The sequence below is a fragment of the Gorilla gorilla genome, chromosome 20 (genome assembly GCF_029281585.2).
Source record: "Gorilla gorilla gorilla isolate KB3781 chromosome 20, NHGRI_mGorGor1-v2.1_pri, whole genome shotgun sequence".
Lineage (NCBI taxonomy): Eukaryota > Metazoa > Chordata > Mammalia > Primates > Hominidae > Gorilla > Gorilla gorilla.
In genome coordinates, this window is record NC_073244.2 from 57,673,833 (window position 1) to 57,697,040 (window position 23,208).

At 45.1% G+C, this 23,208-nt stretch overlaps 1 protein-coding gene and 1 long non-coding RNA gene across 17 annotated transcripts in view; one reads left to right on the forward strand and one right to left on the reverse strand.

Moving 5' to 3' along the window:
* IGFL2 (IGF like family member 2) overlaps positions 1-23,208 on the forward strand; it is a 136,111-nt gene that overhangs the window by 81,303 nt on the left and 31,600 nt on the right. For 6 of the 14 annotated variants that reach the window (XR_008673848.2, XR_010131991.1, XR_008673846.2 and 3 more), the window contains exon 1: positions 22,142-22,653. Coding sequence is in view for 5 of the 14 variants with exons in the window: in XM_063701469.1 (XP_063557539.1) it covers positions 1,698-1,751; positions 1,897-2,164; positions 6,085-6,184 (422 nt within the window). In the remaining 9 variants the exon portion in view is untranslated. Of the gene's footprint in view, positions 1-1,697; positions 1,752-1,896; positions 2,165-2,352; positions 2,573-6,084; positions 6,200-14,773; positions 14,885-22,141; positions 22,654-23,208 lie in introns of those variants that run through there. The other 8 variants (XM_063701469.1, XM_055369790.2, XM_004061011.4 and 5 more) reach the window with 6 other exon arrangements.
* On the reverse strand, positions 2,524-22,026 carry LOC129528578 (uncharacterized). Of its 3 annotated transcripts, XR_010131992.1 has the most exons (5): positions 21,921-22,026; positions 20,800-20,851; positions 15,191-15,308; positions 5,857-5,930; positions 2,524-5,495 (listed from the first exon to the last, which is right to left on the reverse strand). It is a non-coding gene; the product is annotated as an uncharacterized lncRNA (long non-coding RNA). The 3 variants fall into 3 exon arrangements; XR_008673858.2 differs by having other exon boundaries at positions 2,524-5,930; XR_008673859.2 differs by lacking the exons at positions 2,524-5,495; positions 5,857-5,930 and adding an exon at positions 14,711-14,777 and having other exon boundaries at positions 21,921-22,005.

Below are 23,208 nucleotides of genomic sequence, written 5' to 3' on the forward strand. Positions count from 1 at the left end.
TTGATCTTCTTAGGCTCTGTAAAGGAGGCCAATACCCTTCAACGTGCATGGGAGGCTAAGAATGGAGCTTGGGAGAGAAGAGCCCTCCCTAAGGTTACTGATGCGGTCAGGATGATTAAGAGTAAGGGCTCCCCCACAAGTTGTGGCAGCAGGTGGGGGATGGAGTGTCAGATCAGTCGTCATCACTGAGGGCTGGCTTCCTTACTGCCCGGGTCCTGCCAGATTTGCTGCCTTCCTCATAGGCATCGGTTTACCTTGTGATTTTGTTTATCTGGGCTGCACTCTCAGGTGCTGTATCACATATCATCTGCCACTTACTATTATTACTATTATTACAATCTGCACTCTAGAACCACATGCGCTTTGGATCCTCACAACAACTCCATGAAAAAATCGCAGCTGTCACTCTTCTCTGGTTCTCTTTTGGAGTTTATGGTGCCTGTGCACTTCTGCTAGATCACGTGAAAACTGTGGATATGACTCCAAATAGTTCTCCAGGGAGTAAACAAAGTGGTTTGGGGCATCATCTTTTGAAACTTCTAAGGATACAGTGCCTGGGAAATATAGAATTAGAAGGTGTTTAGTAGAAGGGGGATTAAAATAGATGGGAAGAGCCACCTTCTCTGGTTTCATGTTCATTGGTAATGGCCGGTGGTACTGGAGGCCATCAGCTTCCTCAAGCCACAACATGGAGTAGGACTTGGCTGCATTCACTCTCTGATATGGAGTAGCCCAGGAGAGGAAAAAGGTTATAGTATAAGGGGAACATCTTTCATTTGCAAGTACAGAAGACAAAAACGAACACCCTTCCTCTTATTTTGCTCACATAACCTCATTGTCACCTGCCTGTACATGCTTTCAAAAGCTGCCTGTACATGTTTTCACCTGCCTGTACATGCTTTCAACCATGGAATATTTGAACTTGGATCACTATGTTAGTCAGGTGATTGCATCCATAAAAAAACCTTCATATTCCATCATTTTTTTCCATTTCCTTTATCTCTCAACCTTCACCCACAGTCATGGTGTCAGAAACTGCAAAACAAATGAGGAGAGCCCCAAATTTTAGACCTACTGTCCGTCTCTACAGAAAATAGAAAATTACCTGGGCATGGTGGCACATGTCTGTAGTCTCACCTACTCAGGAAGCTGAAGTGAGAGGATCGTTTGAGCCCTGGAGTTCAAGGCTGCGGTGAGTCAAGATGGCACCACTGCACTCCAGCCTGGGTGACAGAGTAAGACCCTGTCTCAAAAAACAAAAAGCAAACAAACAAAAAAAGACCTACTCAAGCCCAATCCTATCTCCAAAACAATCCTGCACCCCAGTTCTCCACTTGCCAATCTTACTCAGCTTCCTTCCTCCTTCCTTATCACCTTAATCTTAACCATGGTTAATCTTTAACAGCTGCTGCCTCCTTTTTCCAACTGGTAAACTTCACCATATTCTTAGAATCATAAACGAAGATATTCCAAGAGTTTTCCCTGCATTCTCTTTCCTAGAAGGGTCCATGCTTCTCTGGCCCTGCTGTCTGGACTCTTAACTGTGTCAGTTAGATCCTATGCAAAGATAGTTCCAAACCCAAGCCTTTAGAGCTAATCCGGAACTAAGCCTTCCCCACCCTGGCCTGCCCTCCCTGAGATCAACCTAGTGGCCACACTTCCAGCCCCATCCTTAACCTCCTTTCTTTCTCTCCCAGCTCCTGCTTATGTGTCAGTCTGTCTCCTCCTCTTGTGTCCAAGGGAAGTCATCGGTGAGTACAAGGATGGGCAAGAGTGAAGAGGAAGGAGGCTGACTTTGGAAAGTGGGCATGGGGGTTCACAGAGGGCTCCTGATTGGGGGATGTAGTGCCTGGTTATCCTTGAGCTCACACCAACAATGTCTGTCCATCTGTCCAGCTCCCGCTGGCTCAGAACCATGGCTGTGCCAGCCGGCACCCAGGTGTGGAGACAAGATCTACAACCCCTTGGAGCAGTGCTGTTACAATGACGCCATCGTGTCCCTGAGCGAGACCCGCCAATGTGGTCCCCACTGCACCTTCTGGCCCTGCTTTGAGCTCTGCTGTCTTGATTCCTTTGGCCTCACAAACGATTTTGTTGTGAAGCTGAAGGTTCAGGGTGTGAATTCCCAGTGCCACTCATCTCCCATCTCCAGTAAATGTGAAAGGTAGGGACCCCGTCCCTGGCCAGGGGGTCAGGGGAAGGGAGGTGGAAATGAGGAGGGGAGTCTAGATGTCTTCATCACTCCTTTTGAAGAGCCCTGGCCCTGTAGTCTAATCTCTAGCAGTTTCTCAAATATTTTCAGTTATCTCCTTGTCTGTTATTCGTAATTTCTTGGTTTCTTTTTCTCTGTAGCAGAAGACATTTTCCCTGAGAAGACATAGAAAGAAAATCAACTTTCACTAAGGCATCTCAGAAACATAGGCTAGGGTAATATGTGTACCAGTAGAGAAGCCTGAGGAATTTACAAAATGATGCAGCTCCAAGCCATTGTATGGCCCATGTGGGAGACTGATGGGACATGGAGAATGACAGTAGATTATCAGGAAATAAATAAAGTGGTTTTTCCAATGTACACACCTGTACCCAATGTCGTCTCCTTTCTTTTTTTTTTTTTTGGATTTAAATAGGCAAGGAAGACTATTCAAGACTATTGCAATGGAGGAAAGAGATTGAACTCAGTTCTGCTGAAACGAAAGGCTGGAGAGTTTTTAAGTACACTATTATTGTGTGGGAGTCTAAGTCTCTTTGAAGGTCTTTAAGAGTTTCCTCTATTAATCTATGTGCTTCTCTGTTGGTTGCAAATATATTTAGGATAATTAGGTCTTCTTGTTGAATTGAACCCTTTACCATTATGTGATGCCCTTCTTTTTTTATCTTCATTGGTTTAATGTCTTTGTCTGAAATTAGGATTGCAACTCCTGCTTTTTTCTGTTTTCCATTTGCTTAGTAGATTTTCCTCCATTCCTTTATTTTGAGCCTATGAGTGCCATTAAGTGTGAGATGGGCTTCTTGAAGACAGCATACCATTGGGTCTTGCTTTTTTATCCAGCTTACTAGTCAGTGTCTTTTAAGTGAGGCCTTTAGACTGTTTACATTAAAGGTTAGTATTGATATATGTGGATATGATCCTGTCGTTGTGCTGTTAGCTGGTTATTATGTTGGCTTGTTTGTGTGGTTGCTTTATAGTGACACTCGTCTGTGTGTTTAAGTGTGTTTTTGTATTAGCTGGTTGTGGTCTTTCCTTCTATATTTAGTGCTCCTTTCAAAATCTCTTGTAAGGCAGACCTGGTGGTAATGAATTCCCTCAACATTTGCTTATCTGAAAAGGATCTTAGGAAGCATAGTTTGGCTTGATATAAAATTCTTGGTTGAAGACTTTTTCTTTGAGAATGTTGAATATAGATCCCCAATCTCTTCTGGCTTGTGCTGAGAAGTCTGCTGTTAGTCTGATGGGCTTCTCTTTGTAGGTGACCTGCCCTTTCGCTCTAGGTGCCTTTAACATTCTTTCTTTCATTTCAACCTTGGAAAATCTGATGATTATGTGTCTTGGGGATGATCTCCTTGTGTAGAATCTTGCAAGAGTTCTCTGTATTTCCTGAATTTGTGTGTTGGCTTCTCTAGCAAGGTTGAGAAAGTTTTCATGGACAATATCCTGAAATATGTTTTCCAAGTTGTTTGCTTTCTCCCTCTCCCTTTCAGGGATGCCAGTGATTCATAAATTTAGCCTGTTTACATAATCCCATACTTCTTGGAGGTTTGGTCATTTCTTTTTATTTTTTATTTTTCTTTATTTTTGTCTGACTCTCTTATTTCAAAGAATCAGTCTTCAAGTTCTGAGATTCTTTCCTCAGCTTGGTTTATTCTACTGTTAATACTTGTGATTGCATTGTGAAATTCTTGTGTTGTGTTATTCAGCTCTGTCAGACCTGTTAGGTTCTTTTTTATACCAGCTATTTTGTCCTTTGGTTCTTGTATCACTTTATTGTGACTCTTGTTTTCCTTGGATTGGGTTTTGCCATCCTCCTGAATTTCAGTGATCTTTGTTTCTATCTGTATTCTGAATTCTACTTCTGTCATTTCAGCTAGTTCAGCATGGTTCATAACTATTGTTGCAGAACTAGTGTGGTCGTTTGGAGGACATATGACCCTCTGGCCATTTGAGTTACTGGAGTTCTTGCATTGCTTCTTTCTCATCTCTGTGTGTGGGTGTTTCTTTAACCGCAGTGTAGATTAAGTACAGTCAATAGACTTCTTTTCTGGATGTTTTTCCTGGGCTGAGGCTTTGTGTGGGGTCTTTATTTGAAGCTGACTTCTTGTCTCTGGTTTCAGAGGCCGGATATGTTAGTAAGGTATTATTTATGTTGACGCTTTGGGGTGTGATCCAGCAGGTGGCACTTAGGCTTATTGGTCAGTTGTATGGCTCCCCTATGTTTCCTCACAGTTGCAGCTGTGTTTTCTCACAATGCTCTGAAAGTGTGGGTTCCTCTCCCTCTTGAGTGCTGGCTGTGATTATGACTTGGGACTCCTGGGCTGCCCACTGCAGCTCTGGGGTGATCTCAGTGTTTATGTTCCTTCCTCAAGTTGGAAGCAGCAGAGGAAGGGATCTTATTAGTGGTTGTGGCCAAGGGTTGTTTGCTTGTCTCCTGGGGGCTCCATTCCAGAGAGATGAAGGTCAGCAGCCACTCAGTGCAGTCAGCTCAAGGTGGAGCATCTGTGCCGTGGGTCCATGCCAGGGGTTCCCTGCCTGGTGATGAGCAGTGGGAGAGGGAGTATGGGACCCATGGGAAACAGACTGATCTCCTCTCCTTGGGTTGACTGCAGCTTGTTGGAGGTGTGAATAAAGCACTTAGGGCCTTTGCTCCTTTGTTAGTCTGAGGGTGGCAAGGACAGTTCCACTGCAGAGGCAGTGGCAGAGGGGCTTTCAGATGGCGCTGGAGGCTCTGTTCATGGAGTTGCTGAGTTGCTACTGGCTTCATAGCTCTGGCGGGGGGTGGCTGGAGGCCTAGGCTTGGAGAATCTACCTGATGAGGAGACATGGGAATGGGCACCAATGTAACAGTCTGTCCTCTTTTCTGTAGGGCTGCTGTGGTATTCTGGGGGCCTGCTCCAGTCCTTAGTTGCCTCAGATAGTCCAGTACCTGGAGGTATCACCAGTGAAGACTGTGAAACAGCAAAAATAGCAGCAGTCCCTCCCTGAAGCTTCATCCCAGGATGGTACAGGCCTGTTGCCAATGCAAAGGCACCTGTAGGAGATGGCTGAAGACCCCATTTTGGAGGTCCGGCCCAGTGAGGAGGAATGGGATCAGGGACCTGCTTAAAGAAACAGTCTGGCCATGTTTTGGTAGAGCAGCTGTGCTGTGCTGGGGGTCCATGTCAGCCCCTGGTTCCTCAGATACTCTGAGGCCTGAAAGCTGGAACAGCTAAATCATCTAAATGGCAAAGATAGTGGCCCATCTCTCCCTCTGGGAGCTCTGTCCCAGGGTGGTTACAAATCTCTGTAGGATGGAGAACACAAACAGGGGTGACTGTAGGTCCTGGTTGGGACATTTCACCCAGTGAGGAGGAACAGGATCAGGGACCCATTTAAAGAAGAAGTCTGACCACCTTTTGGTGGAGCAGCTGTGCTGTGCTGGGGGACCTCTTCTGCCCCCAGTCAGCTCAGACTCTCCAATACCCAAAGGCTGAAACAGCTAAGTCACCCAAACAGCAAAGATGGCAGCCCACCCCTCCCTCTGGGGTTTCCATCCCAGGGAGAATTCAAACCTCTGTCAGCTGGAGAACATCAGCAGGGGTGGCTGGAGGCCCCAGTTGATCACCTGCTTCCTGATGAGGATAGGAGAAGCACTTGGTACATACCATTTTATCAATTTAGCCAGTGTCTTCTGCAGCATCCCCATTTCCTCAGAGGGTCAAGACCAATTTACAGTCACCTGGTAAAGGAGAACAATAGACCTTTACGTCTTGCGTGAGGGATATTTACATAACCTTATAGTGGCCGCTGACCTGAGTAGATGGAGTGCGCTGGAGAAGGCACGTGTTTTGCATTACATTGATGATATCACTAACTACTGAGTCTTTTTTCAGCTTACAAACTGCAGGCCCCACCTTGCTGTCTCACTTCGTGAACAGAGGATGGGCGGTCAATGTCGACAAAGTTCAGGGTCCAGGCTTATCAAATACTTGAGTGTCGTCTGGTCAGGTAAGACTAAAGTTGTTCCATCTGTCATTATAGATATGGTGTAGGCCTAACTGTGTCCTACCACACCAAAGCAGTTGCAAACCTTCTTAGGCCTTCTAGGGTATTGGTGTCTTTTTATTCCCCATGTGGCCCAACTTGTTAGGCCCTTGTACTGCTTAGTCAAGAAAGGGGCCCACTGGGACTGGTCCACAAAGGAGGATGATGCCTTTGGACAAGCTAAACTCACAGTGAAGTGAATACAAACCTTGGGTGTTCTAGGGCAGGGACAGCCTTGTAAATTTGACATAACCAATTACTCCAAGAGGTTTGGGCGCAGCCTGTGGCAAAGGTGAGGACAGAGATATGTGCCTGTAGTATTCCGGTCCCAACTATGGAAGGGTGCTGAAGTTATCTGTAGAATCATGGATCAACAATGCTACACTACATATCATGCCTTACAGCAAGGGGAGGATGTTACAAAGGGGGCCCCATTCTAGTCTGCAGCCAGCACCCCATAGCAGGTTGGCTGAAGGACACCTTCCAGAAACCAAAGTCTGGGAATGCCCAGACACAGAGTGTGGCCAAATAGCATGCATGCTTGCACAGAGGAGCACATTAACTAGCACAGGGAGCACATTAACTAGCACAGGGCTCCATTTGGTGCGTGGCCCTGTCACCTACATGACAGCTGAAGGAGGGCCTTTGACACAGACACTGAGCCTCCGCAAATTACCTCCTCAAGCAAGAGGGACAGGGCCCAATTTCTGACCAGGCCTGGTACAGAGGTGGCTTGTCACGAGGCAATGCCTGCACTTGGATAGCCATGGTCATCCAGCCATCCACTGATAGTATCTGGCTTGATACAGGCAAAGGACATAATAGCCAATGGGCTGAGCTGTGAGCCGCCTGGGTTGTCTCTTCTGTGAGCCGGACCCAATAGTCCTGTGCATCAGTAGCTGGTCCATCTTTAAGGGACTTACCATGTGGCTACTACAGTGGGAAACACCGGATTGGATGGTAGCTGGCCGCCCCCTTTGGGGAGGCTGACATGTGGAAGGACATTCTCCATTGTATCTCGGACATGCATATAATGGCCTAGCATGTGGATGCCTGCACAGCACCTGCACCACCTGGAAATCAGCAGGTGGACTACTGGATGAAGTTCTGTTTCTAACTTCCAAAAAGGTGTTAGAAACAGAAGATGTGGCCCACTGGCTAACAAAAAGGACATTAAGAACAAGATACCTATCGGGGGACCTGCCCCGATAATCACATAGGTTCTTTTCTATTTTTCTAAGCATCAGCTGGCTTGAGAAATAAAGGGACAGAGTACAAAAGAGAGAAATTTTAAAGCTGGGCGTCCGGGTGAGACATCACACATTGGTAGGATCCTTGATGCCCCACAAGCCACAAAAACCAGCAAGTTTTTATTAGGGATTTTCAAAAGGGGAGGGAGTGTATGAATAGGTGTGGGTGACAGACATCAAGTATTTAACAGGGTAATAGAATATCACAAGGCAAGTGGAGGCAGGGCGAGATCACAGGGCCACAGGACTGAGGCGAAATTAAAATTGCTAATGAAGTTTTAGGCACCACTGTCATTGATAACATCTTATCAGGAGACAGGGTTTTGAGATCAACCGGTCTGACCAAAATTTATTAGGTGGGAATTTCCTCTTCCTAATAAGCCTGGGAGCGCTATGGGAGACTGGAGTTTATTTCACCTCTGCAATCTCGACCATAAGAGACAGGTACGCCCCGGAGGGGTGGCCAGTTCAGAGACCTACCCCTAGATGCGCATTCTCTTTTTTCTCAGGGACGTTCCATGCTGAGAAAAAGAATTCAGCGACATTTCTCCCATTTACTTTTGAAAGAAGAGAAATATGGCTCTGTTCTGCCCGGCTCACCGGCGGTCAGAGTTTAAGGTTATCTCTCTTATTCCCTGAATAATTGCTGTTATCCTGTTCTTTTTTCAGGGTGCCCGCATTTCATATTGCTCAAACACACATGCTTTACAATTTTTGTAGTTAACGCAATTATTACAGGGTCCTGGAATGATATACATCCTCCTCAACTGACAGGATTAAGAGATTAAAGTAAAGACAGGCATAGGAAATCACAAGGGTATTGATTGGGGAAGTGGTAAGTGTCCATGAAATCTTTACAATTTATGTTTAGAGATTGCAGTGAAGATAGGCATAAGAAATTACAGAAGTATTAATTTGGGGAACTAATAAATGTCCCTAAAATCTTCACAATCCACGTTCTTCTGTCATGGCTTCAGCCGTTCCCTCCGTTTGGGGTCCCTGACTTCCCGCAACAGGTACCCTTTGGGCCACAGTGAAGAACTGGTGCCCACCACTATGACATAAAGACATAGTACGCATCTGTCAATAATGTCCTACGTGTGTGCAGGAGAACCGCAGCCCCTTGCCTGCATGATACTGGGCAGATCAGCCAGGGTCGGAGCCTGGCTCCGTGGTGGCAGGTAGACTATATAGGACCTTTGCCCGTATCTGATGGCTGCTGCTATGCCTTGACTTGTGCAGACCCCTACAATGGGGCTAATGCAGGCATATCCCAGCAAGCGTGCCACCCAGAAAACCACCATAAAAAGACTAGAGCAGCTGTGTGCAACATATGGCATCCCCTACCGATATGGACGGGGACCAGGGCTCACACTTTACTGGACAAAAATACATTATCTATTATGGACTGAATGTTTATGTCTTCCTCAAAATTTATATGTTGAAGCCCTGAAACCCACTGTAGCTGTAATTGAATGTGGAGCCTCTAAGGAAGTGCTTGAGGTCATAAGGGTAGGGCCCTGATCTGATAGGATTAGTGTCCTTATAAGAAGAGCCACCAGAGAGCTTGTACTCTCTCCCTGCACACACAAAAGAAGAGGCCATGTCAGCACACAGTGAGAGGGCGGCTGTCTGCAGGCCAGAAAGAGAGCCCTCAACAGAAACGGCATTGACCAGCACCTTGATCTTAGACTTCCAACCTCCAGAGTGTGAGAAAATTAACTTCTGTTGTTTAAGCCACCCAGTCTGTGGTATTTTGTTATGGCAGCCTAAGTGTCCTACTATGATATCTTAATATGTATTATCTAGAAGGAGGAAAGGCTAAAACAAAGTCAAAGCCATGAATACCGAGGACTACGGGCACATATCACCATGCCAGCTAATTTTTGTATTTTTTGTAGAGACTGGGTCTCACTGTGTTGCCCATCTTGGTCTCAAACTCCTGGCCTCAAATGATTCTCTTGCCTTGGCCTCCCAAAGCACTGAGATTACAGGCATGAGCTGCCATACCCAGACAAGGATTACATGATTGTTTTGAAAAACATTATCGTTGGTTAAAAAGATTAATAACAAGGGTGGCATCAGTTTTTAGTTTGGACAGGCAGTTGCTGGGCAAATGTCTGGTCTTATTTAAAGCATTTCACTCTTACGTTTTTGAGAAAAGAACTTTTATCTAAGGAATGAAAATATTTTCAATTTCCAGGCCCAGAGAGGCATTAAAATGAAACATACAATCATGTCATACTCCTCCCTTTGAGCTATATCTTCATCTCTGGAAACTGCTTGCTATTGCCACAAGTAGCTATAAATTAACCTAATAATGCCACACCTGACACTATAACCCACACCCTATAACTTAATAATATGTAGCCAGTCACTAACCAGTGCCATTTCTGTAAACCCATGAAAACTCCTGATAAACAACTTTGTATCAACCCCACTGCTTGTCCCCCTTTTTTGCCTTTAAATATCCACTTGTAACTGCTGCTAAGCAGAGTGTGCATTCAGTGCAACTTGCATCCATGATCCCAGGTTGCAGTTCTCAAGCTTGGCCCAAATAAAGTTCTACTTATATAATTTTGCTTCAGCTTATTCCTTTAAGGTTGGCATATCCTACATGGTGTAATTTTTTTCCCTGTTTTTTTCTGTACTTATTTTTCCTGAATAGATCAGTAGATTGAGTGTGTGTGTGTGTTTGTGTGTATGTGTGTATGTGTGTGTGTGTGTATGTGTATGTGTACCTTTTTTCTCCACTAAGATTATTTGGAAACTGTGTTTGTTTGCCCACTGGTTGCTATATCCAACATAGTGGGACCCTAGCTCCACAAATTTTTCTTTTTTAATTAGCTAGGTCTGGTGGCATGTACCTGTAGTCCTAGCTTCTCAGAAGGCTGAGGCTGAAAGATCACTTGAGCCAGGAGGTCAAGGCTGCAGTGAGCTATGATTGCACCAGTGCACTCCAGTCTGGGCAACAGAGCATGACTCTATCTCTAAAAAATAAAATAAATTAAAAATGTTTTCAGAAATCTTTAAGACCTTAAAAATAGAATTGCCCAATCCAATATAAATTGAATTTCAGTGGACTAAATTAGGTGAATCAACCTGAAGACAGTAGAAATATCAAGATTGTTTCAATTGAATGCAGTGATAGAGAAAGAACAATGACCATAAAAATACAAAGTAAAATAAAGGCAATACACTCTAAAGCAAAAATAATGCCACTCAAAAGAAGAAAGTGGAGAGAGAGAGTGAATAGATGTTTTCAAGGTGGATAAATAAATAAATCTGTATTGGTGATAGTGTTGGAGACCTAATGAGAACAAAACTAGGAGTAATTGTATGAGAATATGGGTGAGCAAAGAATAATGCCTTTATTTAAATAAAGTACTTTGGGAGGCTGAGGTGGGTGGATCACCTGAGGTCAGGAGTTCAAAACCACCCTGGCCAACAAGGAGAAACCCTGTCTCTACTAAAAATACAAAAATCAACCAGGTGTGGTGGTGGGTGCCTGTAATCCCAGCTACTCAGAAGGCTGAGGCAGGAGAATTGCTTGAACCCAGGAGTCAGAGGTTACAGTGAGCTGAGATCGTGCCATTGCACTGCAGTCTAGGCAACAGAGTGAGACTCTGTCTCAAAAAAAAAAAAAATGGAGATAACACCCTAGAATTGCCAGAATTTAATCTTTTCAAGTATTTGTATGATTTGCTTTCAAATAAATGGTACCTAGCTGAGATCTTTGCTAATGTCCTGCAAGAAACATTCCAAATTGATCTCAGATTTTCTGCCGAAGTAGTAGAAATTGAATGACTAGCTCAGTTTCTGAACATTCTGGGTGGCTAGAAGGGGGATGCAAGGGCTCCATGGCACCATATGGGAGATATGAAAAATAAAATAGGGATAGCTAAATGACATGTCCAGGGTAGCTTACTAAGTGGGTGCACCGAGAGAGAGTAAGAATCGGGCTCTCAAGCTTGAGACTCCCTGTGTTGGTGTCACTCACTGTTGTGTATCAGTGATTGTTGTGGGAAGTCAGGGAACCCGAATGGAGGGACCTGCTGAAGCCGTAACAGAAGAACATAAATTGTGAAGATTTCATGGACATTTATCACTTCCCCAATCAATACTCTTATAATTTCCTATGCCTATCTTTAATCTCTTAATCCCATCATCTTCATAAGCTGAGGATGTATGCTGCCTCAGGACCCTGTGATGATTGCGTTAACTGCACAAATTGTTTGTAAAGCATGTGTGTTTGAACAATTTGAAATCTGGGCACCTTAAGAACAGGATAACAGTGATTTTCAGGGAACAAGGGAGATAACCTTAAAGTCTGGCTGCCTGTGGGCTGGGCAGGACAGAGCCATATTTCTCTTATTACGGAAAACAGGTAAGAGAAATATTGCTGAATTCTTTTCCCAGTAAGGAATATTAATAATTAACAGCCCTGGGAAAATAATGCCTTCCCAGGGGGGCCTCTAAAATGGCCGCTCTGGGGGTGTCTGCCTTATGCAGTTGCAGATAAGGGATGAAACACGCTCTGGCCTCCTGCAGCGCCCCCAGGCTTGCTAGGATTAGGAAATTCCAGCCTGGCGAATTCTAGTCAGACCGGTTCTCTGCTCTTGAACCCTGTTAAGATGTTTATCAATGACAATGCGTGCACGGCGGGACATGAAACTTCATTAGTGATTCTAGTTTCGCCCTGACCTTGTGATCTCGCCCTGACCTTCTGCCTTGTGATCTTTTGTCGCCCTTGAAGCATGTGATCTCTGTGACCCACACCCTATTCGTACACTCCTTCCCCTTTGAAAATTGCTAATAAAACCCTATTTGTACACTCCCTCCCCTTTGAAAATTGCTAATAAAAACTTGCTGGTTTTACGGCTCAGGGGGCATCATGGAACCTGCCGACCTGTGATGTCTTCCCCAGACACCAAGCTTTACCATTTCTTTCTTTTGTACTCTTTCCCTTTATTTCTCAGACTGGCCGACACTTAGGGAAAACAGAAAAGAACCTACGTTGAATTATCGGGGACTGCTTGCCCCGATAAGTGATAGCCTGAATGAGTCACTTTCTGGGTCAAGAGCCAGGAGCTAAGTCAAGGGGAGTCAGCCAGAGGGAGGTGCTATTCAAGACCAGATTATGGGTGGGGTTCAGATTGACAGAGAGAAGCTATTGGGCAAGAGTGGTGACTTGCTCACTCAGATGAGTTCGAAGATAATCTGTACTGATAAAACAATCAAACTTAGACCATACCATTCATGGAATGACATGGAGATGCACATTTCAGAGTATTGTGTCTTATTTTTCTCTATCTCCATTTTCTGTCAGGACAAATTAACTCTGAGTACAATTTACAACTGCCTTCTCTTCCTTGGACTCAGCATAGCTCTCAGCAGTCTCCTATCTTATAGGGACAGCCTGCTGTTTCTCATATTCCATAGGTCTAGTCTATTGTTGACTTACCCAACCTCTCAAGGAGAAAATGCGAGTACACTTACTTTATCTTTTGATAACTCCCTTCTTGAACTCCCCATCAGTATGAAGCTCACCCTGTTGAATGGCCTAGATGGAGGATATTACAAGGAACCAACAGGACATTCAGGAAAAGTGAGAATTTTTTTTACCAAGTGATAAGTTTTATAAGAATGAAAAGTGGGTGCCATACAGGTAAAATTGGTGCAAATAATATATTGTTACACCAGAAGGAATTTGAAGCTCTGAAGAACTTTCACCAGGAATCTGAATTGCAAAAAAAAATTATGTGTGATGAAGATTAATGATAGAAACATCCCTAATTCAAAAGGTCTTATTTTTGCTTTGGATTAAGCATGCAAAAATCTGGAGTAGTCCTTGGCAGGAAGTGTTCTTGCTGTTGACTCCAGAGATACGGACTTTGGAAGTGGAAGCCATTAACCTGGATGTAACTGAATGGTTATATAGTCTAAGGTAGAAGAAATCGTGTAAAGCCTGATAGTAAAAAGTGGCAAATTGTCCTGATTATCAAGGGGGGAATTGGGTAGTTACTACACAATCGGCAGAAGAGAGTATAACTATACCACTCACACAAGGCATTCTGTGGGATGCCTCTTAGAACTCCCACGTCCCATTGTAAAACATGGGAAAATGATAATAATCCATTACAGGAAGGACTCCTGAGGGAATGTATACTTCATGAAGACGTGAGTAACTTCACCAGGTTAAAAAATCACAGCCAGTTGAGGTGTTTGCTGAGAGCATAGGGATTATGGAATGGATAGCGGAAGAAATTTTTTTTCAGGTGGAGTTTTGTTACGTTCCCCAGGCTGGTCTTGAACTCCTGAACTCAAATGAGCCTCCCACCTCAGCCACCTGAGTAGCTGGGATTACAGGCATGTGCCACTGTGTCTAACTTGAAAGAAGAAATTTTTAAATGCCAGCTTTAGCCTCAAGGCCAGCTGCTGAAACAAGGACTAAGTTAGATATTTATATAATCTTCCTCACTTTGATGTGTATATATATATATTTTTTCAGACAAGGTCTCGCTCTGTCGTGTAGACTGGAGTGCAGTGGTGCGATCTCGGCTCACTGTAACCTTCACTTTCCAGGTTCATGCAATCCTACCACCTCAGCCCTCTGAGTAGCTCTACAGACATGTGCCACCATGCCCAGCTGATGTGAATATAGTTTCTGTATTAACTGAGTCCTCTGCTTTTTGTCTCAATGCCTTCATACCCCTCTATCTAATATAGGTTTATATTGGTTGATCCTTAGTATTTATAGCATGAAAGAGCAAAAGGGGTTGTTAGTCATCTGGGAGATGGACTAGCATTTTCAAATATCTCTTCTATAGAGAAGATTAAAGGTCTTTGGGTTGTGAAATGAATAGTTGCATCACATTAGGTGGAAAATAGTATTGTTGCTGCTTTTATTTGGAAGTTGAAAATGTCTGTAGATGCTTATTTTTGAATGGGGTGGACTGTGCTAGACTTTCTGTTGTCAACGTGTCCCCAACACCACTGTTCCTTCTGAAGTGGGAACCACGTTTTCCAGAATCACTTCCCCTATATGGAGCCCAGAAGGTGAATTGTATGATGTGGAAAATTCAGGAATGACAAGCACTATCGTATCCTCATGTGATTCACGTTCTGACCCATCATAAAGCAGACTACCTCCGTTGGTCCATTTGCATTGCTATAAATGAATACCTGAGGCTTGGCAATTTATAAGGAAAGAGATTTAATTGGCTCACGGTTCTATAAGCTATACAGGAAGCATGGTGCAAGCATCTGATTCTGGTGAGGGCCTTGGGAAGCTTACAATATGGCAGAAGGCAAAGGAGGAGCAGTCACGTTACATGGCAAGACAGAGAACAGGAGAGATGTCAGACTCAAGTCACCAGCTCTTGCACAAAGTAACAGGGTGAGAACTCACTTATTACTATGGGGAGGGCACCAAGCCATTTGTGAGGAATCTCCTCCCACGACCAAAACACCTCCCCAGGCCCCACCTCCAACATTGGGGATCACACTTTAACATGAGAGTTGGAGGGGACAAACATCCAAACTGTGTCACAGACAAGGGCAGGAAATTGTAAACTTTCATAACCAGAGCTAGACTGTGCCCCAACCACAGATGCTGTGCCAGATGTTGTATCTTTATTGGGGCAAATCAAAACAGAGTTTGATACTTGGTATGCAATTATTGATCTGGCAGTTGTGTTCTTACCGAAACCCTGCAGCCTCAAGTGTGTCTGGGCAAAGATGGAGCTGGGGTAAAGTCCTTTGGACTGGGTATGAGCCCATGGACGAGAACATGCATATGGAGTCAAGTCCTGGAAGGCCACCTAGAGGAGGGAGCAGAAACAGGACAGATGAGCAGGTAGCACCCCTGCCTGCCTGGGCTGAGAAAGGACTTAGCACTGGCGAATACAGACCCACCTTTTCCTCACCCAGAAAAGCACAAGTGAGCTATCACAGGACCTGGAGTCGAGGTAGGACCGACCACAGAATTTTCAGGGCTCAGTGCAAAGTGAACACGCAGCGCTGCTTGTTTAATATGTGTTTTGGATTTCAACACAGTGACAGCAAAGCATAAAACCAACACCGGGCCCTTCTAAGTGCAGGGGACCCGCCCTTGTGGCTGGCTCTGGAGATCCACATCCTGAGATCTGACACGAGATTACAATTATGTAAGAACTCTTCCTCCTTGTTTTTCCAGAACAAAAACTACATAGAGGGAGGAGGAATAAAATATCAGGTGGGAAAGAAACAAGCGGCTGGTAACACCCTCAGCATAACTGGAAGTTTCCCAATCATGGAAAAACTGGATGTTGGTGGGAAAACATTGAGGACTTGTTCTCAATTTTCCCTAGTGACAAGTAAAGGCACCTCCATATAATAAATGTATGAGGAGTGGGTAGGGCAATAGGAAAGACCTTTCCCCAGTGCTCCCCACACTTGATATCCTCTGACATTTATGCTTCTAACCCTGGGGTTGGGAGCTGTCAAAAATGCAGCCCAGTCTCTCAGACCCTCTTTGGAATTGGCAGGTGACTCCAACCAAATTCCCAGATTAACTCTCTAAATTCCCATCCTCTTCTGGAATGTGGCTCGGTAATTGCTCGTTACCTTGTTAGGTCATTGATGCTTTTAAGATGTTTTTGTATTTTGTTCAGCTTCTTTTATTGTCTTTAGCAAAAGGACTGATCCAAATTACCAGGTGTGATATTACTACAAACCAAGACCAATTATCTGAATTTTAAAATCTTTAAAACTTGCTTGTCAAGAATCTGGGTGTTCAAATATTGTGATATTTGAAGTCTGAGAAGTGCAAGAATGATAGAAGAGTTTTTAAAAATTAGTAAATTATTAATAACTTGGTCTATATATTCCTCCCAGAGAAGTAATATATTAATACATGAATCTGTCTCTGAAAACTAATAATGACTGACACTTATCGAGCACATAATATATCCAAAATATTACCCTAATTTTCTTATATGTATTACCTTATTTTATTCTCCCAACACATTTATCTGTTAATACTAATTCCTATTTCAAACTTACAGATAATAAAATTGAATAATTCACAGTGAGGTTAAGTAGCTGACTCAGGACTACAAAGATAGTAAGAATCAGAATCAGCATTTGAACCCAAGGTATCTAACTGTAGAGCCCAGGTTCTTAAACATCACTCTACAATGCCTCCATGCAGGGCAGGGAATAGAGTTGAATGAGAGAGGTATACATCTGTGGTGCAAAATTTAAGAGGGTGTCAAAAAATGAGTAAGGTAATACTTTGTGCCAAAAAATGAATAAGATAAGTAATGCTTTGTGCAATTTTTTTTTTTTGACAGTCTCGCTGTGTCACCCAGACTGGAGTGCAATGGCATGATCTCTACTCACTGCAACCTCTGCCTCCCAGGTTCAAGCGATTCTCCTGCCTCAGCCTCCCGAGCAGCTGGGATTACAGGCGCCCGCCACCACACCTGGCTAATTTTTTTGTATTTTTAGTAGAGACGGGGTTTCACCATGTTGGCGAGGCTGGTCTCGAACTCCTGACCTCAAGTGATCCTCCTGCCTCGGCCTCCCAAAGTGCTGGGATTACAAGCATGAGCCACCGTGCCTGGCACTATTTTTTTTTTTTGAAACGGAGTCTCGCTCTGTCACCCAGGCTGGAGTTCAGTGGCACAATCTCGGCTCACTGCAACCTCCGCCTCCCTGGTTCAAGCGATTGTCCTGCCTTAGCCTCCTGAATAGCTGGGATTACAGGTGCATGCCACCATGCCCGACTAATTTTTGTTTTGTTTTGTTTTGTTTTTTTTTTTTTTTTGAGTAGAGACGGGGTTTCACCACGTTGGTCAGGCTGGTCTTGAACTCCTGACCTCGTGATCTGCCCGCCTCGGCCTCCTAAAGTCCTGGGATTACAGGCGTGAGCCACCGCTCCCAGCCCGGCACTATTTTTAAAAATCAAAATTAATGCCAAAAAAAAAAAAAGAAAAGAAAACTGGAGAAGGATCCAATTGGATGACTAGATGCAGGTAGTATGTGCCTCTTCCACAGAGAGGAACAAAAACAGGAAGTAGATATTCACATTTTGAATATATTGTTTAGGAGAGAATTCTAGCATTGACCAGGCAAGAGACAGGAAACAGCAGAAGTAAGTAACAAGAGGGTTTGAGGCCACTCGCCCACTTGGGGACACACTGAGAGCTGGAGATGCTCTGGGATGCAGGAAAACAGTGAGAGAGAAACCCGCAAGGATCCAAAATGAACTTTTATGATCTTGACTCTGGGAGAAACCCTCAACCACTAAGGCCACAGGCCTGACATACAGAGCTGCCTAAAGATTGCACAGGGCCATTGCTGCAGAAAGGGAGCCCTCACAGAAGCCCACAGGCATCTGAACCTGGAATAACCTCAACTGGGAGCCATTTGAGAGCCCAGGTGCCAGGGATCTACACATGTGGGTGCTGCTCCTAGGGGGAAGTGGGGATCCTAGGGGCTGTCATTCACCCCTGGGAGGGTCCCTGCCACCCTGCAGCAGGCTGCTGTTGAGACTGCGATGTGACCGGACCACACTCCCCCCAGCCTGTTGCCCATGCTGCTTGCCTGAGAGGTGCCCCATCCTCTCTGGTCCAAGGCCGAAAGCACCATTTTCAGTTTATCACTGGGCTGCACCCCACATTCAGGCCGAGTTGGAGGCAATGTGACTGAATCTATTGCCCAGTTGGGAGAAGAAAAGGGGAGTCCAAGCTCTTCTAAGCACACGCATTACCCTACCCACTGCCCTTATCACTTTATGTGGTTCCAGATATCCTGAAGGTTTTGCTCATCTTCATTCTTTTTTAGCCCTTAATTTTGTTTGACTGGATTGTTTCAAAAGACCTGTCCTCTACTAAAAAAAAAAAAATAGCTGGGCATGGTGGTGCAAACCTGTAGTTACAGCTACTCGGGAGGCTGGGGTGGCAGGATTGCTTGAGGCGGAGTTCGAGACCAGCCTGGCCAACATGGTGAAACCCTGTCTCTACTGAAAATACAAAAATTAGCGGTGTGGTGGTGGGCACCTATAATCCCAGCTACTGGGGAGGCTGAGGTGGGAGGATCACTTGAGCCTGGGAGGCAGAGCTTGTAGTGAGCTGAGATCGTGCCACTACCCTCCAGCTTGGATGATAGAGTGAGACTCCGTCTCAAAACAATATACAGATAGTTTACTTAATCCTTTATCAAATGTGTACTGAACTATGAATCAGGCAATGTAATATACATATACATATATATACGCATTATATATAAAATACTCCACATAAGAATAAAAAAAGATGTAATTATGCACATCAGGCCATCAAAGAATGAGAAAGAATGAGAAAACTCTGGGGGGCATGGTCCAAGGTAGTCAAGAGCCCCAACATTTTTAGGGTCCAGGGACCCTTCCAAATCCCTTTGGAGAGTCCTCCTACCCCTCACTCCCTGCTGTCCTGTGATTCCACCCGCACCTGGACACAGGAGGGTGAGGATGGAGGCTGCAGCTGGGGGAGATGAGGGGCACTGCAGATGGGCTGGGAGATGCAGTGGGGCAGTTGAGAGACCAGGAGGAGCTCTAAACCAAAAATAAAATCTTCAGCTCCCCAACCAACTGGACAGAGCCTCTCTTGGCCAAGGGGACCCAAGAGAAATCTGAAAAACTAAATTCCAGGCCATGATGGGAAGGGAGGTCAGACACCCCTTGTGTTCAATCCCTTCCCTCTTGGAGTTTAGGCACAACTGACCATCATTAACATTAAAATAGAGAGCATGGCTGGGTGCGGTGGTTCACACCTGTAATCCCAGCACTTTGAGAGGCTGAGGCGGGTGGATCATGAGGTCAGGAGTTCGAGACCAGCCTGACCAACATGATGAAACCCTGTCTCTACTAAAAATACAAAAATTAGTCGGGCATGGTGGTGCATGCCTGTAATCCCAGCTACTCAGGAGGCTGAGGCAGGAGAATCACTTGAACCCAGGAGGCGGAGGTTGCAGTGAGCCAAGATCGTGCCACTGCACTCCAGCCTGGGCAACAGAGCAAGACTCTGTCTCAAAAAGAAAAAAAATAGAGATCGTAAGGCTAACACAACAGACTGTGACAATAAGATACCAAATTTCAACCTGACTGTCTTATAACATCACACTACAGATAGCCAGCCCTGAAGGAAATCAAAATATTTTGCCCCAAAATATAATTCTTTGACATATTTTAAAATGGCCCTACAAAGCCATTTTTTTATGGGAGAAATTTACAACTGTACAGAATCTCCTTCCCATTCTAGGTCTTTCCCAGATCTAGGAGAGATTCAATGAGAGTCTGACACCTTTTAGGTCTAAAAAGAAACATTTATCATCTATACTCTCTGAAGCCTGCTACCTTGAGATTTCATCCACATAAAAAGAACCTTGGTTTCCACAACTTCCCTTATCTGAACGCAAGCATTACTTTCTACTGACTTCAAGTCTTTAGAGATAGCTTAGCTCTTTCAACCAATCAGAAAATCTTTGAATCCACCAATGACCCATAAGCCCCCACTTCAAAATGCCCTGCATTTTCAGGCTGAACCAATGTATACCTTACATGTATTGATTTATGTCTTTGCCTGTAGCTTCTGTCTCCCTAAAATATGTAAAACCAAGCTGTAACCTGACCAACTCAGGCACACTTTCTCAGAACTTCCTCGACTCTGTTCCCCAGACTGTGGTCACTCACATTGGCTCAGAATAAACCTCTTTAAATATTTTACAGAGTTTGGTTTTTTAATCAACACAGTGAGTAGAGCAGAGAGAAGAGGCAGAGAGAGAAGACCAGGGTGGGAGAGACGAGGATAGGTGAGGAGGAGAAAGAGGCAGGGCTGCAGGGGTCCGGGCAGATCTGGTTGTGGGGTGGGGGGTCTGTGAGAGGTAGGGATGCAGGGGTCTGGGCAGAACTAGTTGTGGGGTGCAGAGTCTGTGAGAGGCAGGACTGCAGGGTGAGCTCTGAGCAGAGCTGGTCATGGGGTGGGGAGTCTGTGAGAGGCAGGGGTGCAGGAGTCTGAGCAGAGCTGGTTGTGGGGTGCGGGGTTTGTGAGAGGCAGGGCTGCAGAGGTGCAGGTGTCTGAGCAGAGCTGGTCATAGGGTGGGGGGTCTGTGAGAGGCAGGGGTGCAGGAGTCTGAGCAGAGCTGGTCATGGGGTGGGGGGTCTGTGAGAGGCAAGGGTGCAGGAGTCCGAGCAGAGCTGGTTGTGGTGTGCAGGGTCTGTGAGAGGCAGGGGTTTGCAGGAGGGGAAGGATCTGAGCAGCCTGACTTGGGCTCGGGTGGGGTCCTCCTTACTTGACGTGCAGCTGCTGGTCTCCACTCTGCTCAGTCAGGCTTCACATCGGGTCTGATGAATCCGAGCACAGCAGGAAAGAGGGTAGAATGGAAGAGCATTTATGAGGATGGGTGGATCGTTTACTGAACAGTGGCATCTCAGGACAAACATTGCTGTTGGGCTGGGCTCAGTGGCTCATGCCTATAATCCCAGCCCTTTGGGAGGCCACGAGGGGAGGTCAGGAGTTCAAGACCAGCTTGGCCAACATGATGAAACTCCATCTCTGCTGAAAACACAAAAATTAGCTGGGAGTGTTGGTGCATGCCTGTAATCCCACCTACTCGGGGGGCTGAGGCATAAGAATTGCTTGATCCCAGGAGGTGGAGGTTGCAGTGAGCTGAGATTGTGCCACTGCACTCCAGCCTGGGTGACAGAGTGAGACTCTGTCTCAAAAAAAGCAAAAACAAAAAAACATTGCTATTGGTTGGGGGTGGCAGAGATTATAGAGATTCCCCCAGGGTTTTCCCTCTCGTTGGTAACACCTCACCATCTCTCCAGAAGACAAATACACGCATCTGTGATGTATATATTCATATATGAGAAACAGGAATGCTGCAATGGAGTTTCGTATTCAGACTAGCCCTAACTCCATCTTGATTGAGAGCCAAGAAAACACCTGCTTTACTGAGGCACTGGTATTTTGATGATATTTTTCTTTTTTCTTTTTTTTTCTGAGACAGAGTCTCGCTCTGTTGCCCAGGCTGGAGTGCAGTGGCACGATCTCAGCTCACTGCAACCTCCACCTCCCAAGTTCAAGCAATTCTCCTGCCACAGCCTCACGAGTAGCTGGAACTACAGGCACCTGCCACCATACTCGGCTAATTTTTGTATTTTTAGTAGGGACAGGGTTTCTCCATATTGACCAGGCTGGTCTCGAACTCCTGACCTTGTGATCCGCCTGCCTCGGCCTCCCAAAGTGCTGAGATTACAAGCGTGAGCCACCGCGCCCAGCGGTATTTTGATAATTTTAAAATAGCCTTTTATATTTACTACATTTGTATTAGTCAAGGTTCTCTAGAGGACACAACTAATAGGATATATGTATATATGAAAGGGAGTTTATTAAGGAGAATTGACTCACATGACTGTAAGGTGAAGTCCCACAATAGGCATCTGCAAGCTGAGGAGCAAGGAAGCCAGCAGTGGCTCAGTCTGAGTCCCAAAACCTGAAAAATATGACAGTGAAGCTGACAGTGCAGGCTTCAGTCTGTGGCCGAAGCCCTGAGAGCACCTGGCAAACCACTGGTGTAAGTCCAAGGGTCCAAAAGTCGAAGAACCTGAAGTCTCGATGTTCAAGAGCAGGGAAGCATCCAGCACAGAAGAAAGATGAAGGCCTGGATGACTCAGCAAGTTGACTCATTCCGTTTTCTTTGGCCTACTTTTCCTAGCTGGGCTGGCAGCCGATTGGATGGTGCCCTCCCCAGATTGAGGGTGGGTCTGCTGCTCCCAGTGCACTGACTCAGATGTGAATCTCCTCTGGCAATGCCCTCTCAGACACACCTAGCAACAATATTTTGCATTCTTGTATTCAATCAAGTTGATACTTAATATTTGCCATCCCAACATTGAAACCTCCTTTGCAGAATTATAAGTAAGGAGAGAAATCAAACATGACTGACTCCATCTTGCTTCCAGCCTCACTGCTACATTTGGTTGTGTGTTGTGTGTTTTCTGTTTTATTTATTTATTTATTTTTTTCTTATTCCAGCACAGAGACCAAGATAACTATGAGAGGAATTTAACTTATAGTTCAACTTGCAGACAAGGGAAACTGACCCTCCTTCTTGTCCAGAGATTGAAGCCACATTCATAAGGTGAGTTTAAAATTATGGAAGGGGACTTGAATTTTGCTAAAGAATAGGCGTGGTCAAACAATGACCTGCCATCACTTAACTTGTTTTTCTATAAGTTGCTTCCTGCCCCAGAGTCATATAACAGGGGGTTGCAAGATTTATAACTTCCCCAACTACCTCTGTAGATCACATCACTATTGTGAAACCTAAAGCACTGATCTTTGAGAGAGTTTTCAGATTTAGCACTTCGGCAGACCCAGGGCTGCCGCCTGGTCCTGAGACTCCCTCCCAGGAACTGACTCAGCTGCGTGAAGACAGCTTTAGACATCCCTGTGATGTCATCAACTGTTTCAGTTTCCCAGCTCCCTGCCTGTCAAAGGATCCTTAAAAAGCCCTGGCCCCCAAATTCTTGGAGAGACGGGTTTGAGGAGTTTCTCTCTGTTTTCGTTGCTTGGCTAGCCATGAAATAACAAAAGTCTTTGCAACAATACCGGTTCTCAGTATATTTGGCTCTCTGGGCAGTGGGCAAGGTGAACTTGTAGGATTGTTACAACCTGATTACCTTCCCAGCACCCC